Source organism: Terrapene carolina, unplaced genomic scaffold (genome assembly GCF_002925995.2).
Source record: "Terrapene carolina triunguis isolate 2854851 unplaced genomic scaffold, T_m_triunguis-2.0 Scaffold66, whole genome shotgun sequence".
Lineage (NCBI taxonomy): Eukaryota > Metazoa > Chordata > Testudines > Emydidae > Terrapene > Terrapene triunguis.
In genome coordinates, this window is record NW_020664417.1 from 60858238 (window position 1) to 60863364 (window position 5127).

General features: G+C 41.3%; 1 protein-coding gene across 1 annotated transcript in view; it reads right to left on the minus strand.

The window, feature by feature from the left end:
• Window positions 1-258: 258 nt before the first annotated feature.
• Window positions 259-5127, minus strand: part of CHRNA9 (cholinergic receptor nicotinic alpha 9 subunit) — a 10193-nt gene continuing 5324 nt past the window's right edge. The window contains exons 4-5 of the mRNA XM_026648165.1: window positions 3123-3655; window positions 259-827 (exon numbers count right to left, since the gene is read on the minus strand). Of these exons, the coding sequence (XP_026503950.1) occupies window positions 259-827; window positions 3123-3655 (1102 nt within the window). The remainder of the gene's footprint in view (window positions 828-3122; window positions 3656-5127) is intronic.

Sequence of the window (5127 nt, forward strand, 5' to 3'; positions counted from 1 at the left end):
TACAAGTTAGACTCAGCCCTTAGCTCCTGGCAAGTTGTTAATATGACCTTAGCTGAGCAAAGTTTGGATGCCTCTGATCTGACGGAATCATTCTGACAAGATGACTCACGTAACAGCAATCTCAAATTATTTTGTTTGTTTTTACAGAATTAAAGATACAGAAACCTCAGATACATCCCTCAGAAACAAAGTACCATCAAGGCAAACTAGCTAAACATTCCAACATACATAAAAATAAATACACTCTAATATCTTCAGTTAAATTGCTTTGCCAATAATCAGGAAGCTCATGAAAAAGACCATAATAAAAAAAATCCACATGAAGAATCTGTCCATCACTTTTGCTACCTTTTTCCACTCAATCCCTTTAGCGCGGTTTGCTTTGTGGTCTCTAACGCAATTAGCAATATACTCAATATTCTTTATCAGTACTTTATAACAGGAGCAGCAGTTAACAGCATCCTTAGCATTTTCACATTGAATTCCATTACTGTTATTTAAATGTCCATTCAGCTTCTTCTTTAGGTCACTGTCATTGTTTCTATTCCTGGAAAGTTGACTGGTCACCACCTTGTGTCTGTCCTGCTTTTTCTGATACTTAAAATCCTTCCTTAATTTATGTTCTTGTGTTTTTACTCTTTGTGGACTTGTACAATTTTCACCCACATCATAAACAAAAAAGATCTTTGACATGTAGTCCAAAATAACCACCCTGGCCCATTGTGGAACAGGTTGGGCTTCTGCTCCACAGTGATGGATATTCATTATAATGATGGTCAGTGCAGTGGATGCTGTGATCATTGTCATAGTTGCTATGTAATATTTGCCTGTAATGTAAAAAATAGGGAAATGTATATTAAAAGTATTATTCAAGTTAAAATCACCCTCTGCAGAAAGGAAAAAAAATCCCTCAACATTAAGCGAAATGTGAGAAGCTATCAAAAGAGGTCAGAATTCTGGAATCATCCTAATGCTCTATAGTTATGGTTGCCTTGGGATTTGCCACTTAAAATAGAGTTTAAGTCCATTCAAACAAATAAAATCTCCCACTGATCATGACCCATATTATACCATTTCAAAAGAATAACCACCTAATTATCAAGGTAAATATTCACACTCTCAAATGCCCCAATTTCAAAAAGCAACCATGTTAAAGTCTTTTTTAAAAATGTTCACAGTGAATTTCACATATTTTTAGGATCCCTACAAAATTTGCATCAACATTTACACATTTCACATTTGTTACACCACCTCCTGGTGCATAAATTAATTTGGAAAAAAGCCCACCTATCATGTAAGTGATTATATTAAATTGTCATAACTGTTGATTTTCACCGCAGAAGCAGTGAAGATCACATTTTTCATCTCTGGGTTTCCAGATGCAAGAAGGGCTGGGAATGTCTGCAGCTTGTTGGCGGAACTAGTGGGGGAAAAGGGGAGCCTGGAAGCTGAGCTGTGCAGGAGAAGAAGGCATATACACGCTTCTTTACTTTTTCCCAACAGATCAGCTAGGGCTCACCAAAGGAAGGGGTTAGGAGGAGTCTTAGTTCTGCACGGCAGAACAAGCTGTGCTGTAGGTGTGCTCAGATTCTCTAGAGCAGGGGTAGGCAACCTATGGCACCTGTGCCGAAGGCGGCACACGAGCTGATTTCCAGTGGCACTCACGCTGCCCGGGTCCTGGCCACCGGTCCGGGGGGCTCTGCATTTTAAATTTAATTTTAAATGAAGCTTCTTAAACATTTTAAAAACCTTATTTACTTTACATACAACAATAGTTGAGTTATATATTATAGATTTATAGAAAGAGACCTTCTGAAAACGTTAAAATGTATGACTGGCACGCGAAACCTTAAATTCGAGTGAATAAATGAAGACTCGGCACACCACTTCTGAAAGCTTGCCGACCCCTGCTCTAGAGCCTAACAGATTCTCAAACGAGGCCACCTAGGAACCAGTCAGTATATGGGAGCTACACCCTGGGATAGCGGGCTGCATGGTACGTGAGAAGCTAGGAACCTGCAGAATAAGGAAAGTCTTCTGCAGCATACCTGCTCTGGATTGTATTAAAAGGGCTCTCCCACTCCCAGGCAAACCACAGAATATACATCAGGTGGGCCAGAGAAGACACTAGTGCTTCCCCCACCTTCTCCTCCTGTATAATTGAGCTGCTCTTCAGCTCCCCCATCTGACCTCTTCTCCAGTGAATTGTCCCCAAATCCTCACGTAACCTCTGCCCTTAGCTCAAATCCCCGACAGCCAGACCCTGCTCCTTGGAATCGGGGCTGCCTGTGGGATTTAAGCCAGGATCAGAGTCTGGAATGGAACTGAGACAGTAGATTTCCTTCTATGGCCCTGGGGGGAGAGAAAGTGTAACCCCACACAACATGCCCTGACCTCTCCAATCCCCTAGCCATAGCAAAGGGGCTGTTCCACAGCTCAGCTGTGCAGAAACAGTCATAGGGAGCACTAATGCTTGTCTGGCTTCTCTACCTGATGGAGCTGCTATGGTTTGAAGCACCATGTCTTGTGGTACCAGGACTCATCTCTGGTGAGCCATAGCAGGTCTAACAGGAGCAGAAGGCAGGGAAGACTTAGTGCTCACCCCTTCTCCATCACAGCTCAGCTCATCTTCCCTGCAGCTCTCCCTCTTCCCATCCAACAAGTGACATGATCCTCACCTCCACAAACTCCCTTTTGCTTCCAACCCACAACGCTCTCATCCATTTTCTCAAGACAGCACACTTCAACCAAATGAATCACTACACCAGTACCTGGAACACCCTGTGGTCTCTCAGCCAATTACTGACCCATTATAGCTTGTGAATCTGCGAAGATGACATCTTGAAGTGTCTGACCCACCCTCAATTTTCCTTCATTAACACTGCAGCCCAGTTTTCAGCACATCCATGTTTTATTAGTTTATCCCCATGCAGCACAAAATAATCTTGTCATAGAACTTCACTATATTTGTACAAGTTCCATACACATTTGAAATATTACACAAGGTTTTAGAAACTTTGTATCACAATATTTATCTTTCCAGATTCCATTAGTGGTATGCAGTCTCCCTGACATTATATAACCACTATTTATAAGCCATTATAAAAATCTGAAATACCCACCTATCAAGGGCACATTTTCAGAAGGAGGCATGCTCTCTGCAACCATTAGCTGAAATACAGTTAGAGCAAGCAGAACTGTAACACCAAGCGACACTTTTTCCCCAGAGTCTGCAGGAAGGTAGAATCCCAGTGGAGCCAGGAAAGAGATCAAAACACAAGGGAGCAGCAGGTTAAATATATAGAAGGAAGACCTCCTTTTCAAGATCAGCGTGAATGTAATATCTGGATACGGCTCAGAGCAGCAGCCGTACGTGATTACATTCTTAACAGCTGGCATCCCATGAATCTCCCACTCCACATCTTCTATAAAGTCAGATAGATCTCCACTGTCCAAAGCATTGATTATGTCTACCTGATTACCATTGTAGGTCCAGGACCCAAAGGTAAGGTTGCACTGCTGGTCATCAAAGGGAAAATAAGAAACATCCACCACACATGAGCTCTTTGTTATAGCTGGTGCATCCCAAGTAATTTTTCCATCATATCTCAATACTACATTTGTGTTCACTGGTTCTGAAAAGTCATCATCAGCCCTAAAAAGACAAAATGATAAACAAATTAGAACACAAAATATATCAGAAAATCAGGTTATTAAACACACCTCTGAATTTACATCATTTACTTAATATTGTTCTGGCTGTTATGTATGGCCACTGTTATGGCTATTATTGGACAGACTCAGCTGTGTGTCAAAGACCCAATACTGCTAACATATAACTGAAATTCTCCTTAGCTCAAGCAGTAAGGGCCTCTGCTTTTTGCAGCAGGGGATTTGAGTGCTATTCCTGATGCAACTGTAAAGTTCAGTGTGCAGCACTAATGATAAACTTGAAATCCTAGATGACCATGGATTTGTTACAGTATTTAGGCTGTCACAAACAAACACAAAGAAGAAAGATGGCCTTGTTGTTAAGGCAGAGTCAGATCAGAGTTCATAGGTCTCCCAGTCCTTAGAAGTATCCCATGTGAGGAGCCCCTGAGCCCTTTACATCATGTGCAACACAAAGATGTATCTTTTGGCCTCATGGAGTGTAAACACCTGGGGCTACATTTTACACTTATTAAAATGTTCCCTGCCATGTCGAAAGCCTAAATACAGTACCACTGTGCTAGTAAAATTGATTGTTCTAGTTTTACTCTCCATCCTAACAATAAATAAACTAGCTCAGATAAGGGTAATTCAATGTTTGAAAACTAGATTAATGCACAACACAGGTAAAGACATTTTTTCCAAAGTTTTTTTTCTCTTGTGGTGTCCCTTTCTAGCAGGTGATATTGTGAACCCAAGCTCTTTAATAACGTCTCTTTAATGTAAACGCTTGATCAAACAGTTTTAAACAGATTTTGAAAGATAGTTTCTCCGTATAAAACATTTCAACTTCTTTTCTAAAGAAGCAACAAAGGGTACTTTTTCCACATAATGAGTCAATCATCTGGAAGCTCCCCAGTACTTAATTTGTAATGAAAGAGGTGCTGGGGCTCAAGCAATTAGGTGCTGGGGCTCAAGCAATTTTTTTACTTTCATAACTGAGGCGGCTGGGGCTAAGAACTGCCAAGCCTAGAGGTGCCAGGGCTCAGTCCTGGCAAGCCTGGCACAAATTAAGCACTGAAGATCCCTTTGCACAGCCCCATAGAGTGGGTAAAAGGACACAAACTATGTTATTACCTATTGTATCTGGGTTCCTAATTCAGCAGTAACTGAAGTGTAGACAGGGCTACAGACATATGCTCAAAATCAATCAGTGATGGACAGAGAAAGGTTTTGCAGTGACCTCCAAACCACTGCTCCAAAATTTCTCATAAGTCACATTTGACTCAGTATAGTCTCTTAAGAGGCAGTAAAAATAAACTTAAGTGAAACCATACATACTTTGTGCAGAGACCAGATTATTAATTAATTATTATTATTGTTGTTGTTGTTGTTGTAGTAGTAGTGGTGGTGGTGGTGGTGGTGATGATGTGGGGGGGGGGGGGGGATAGCTCAGTGGTTTGAGCATTGGCCTGC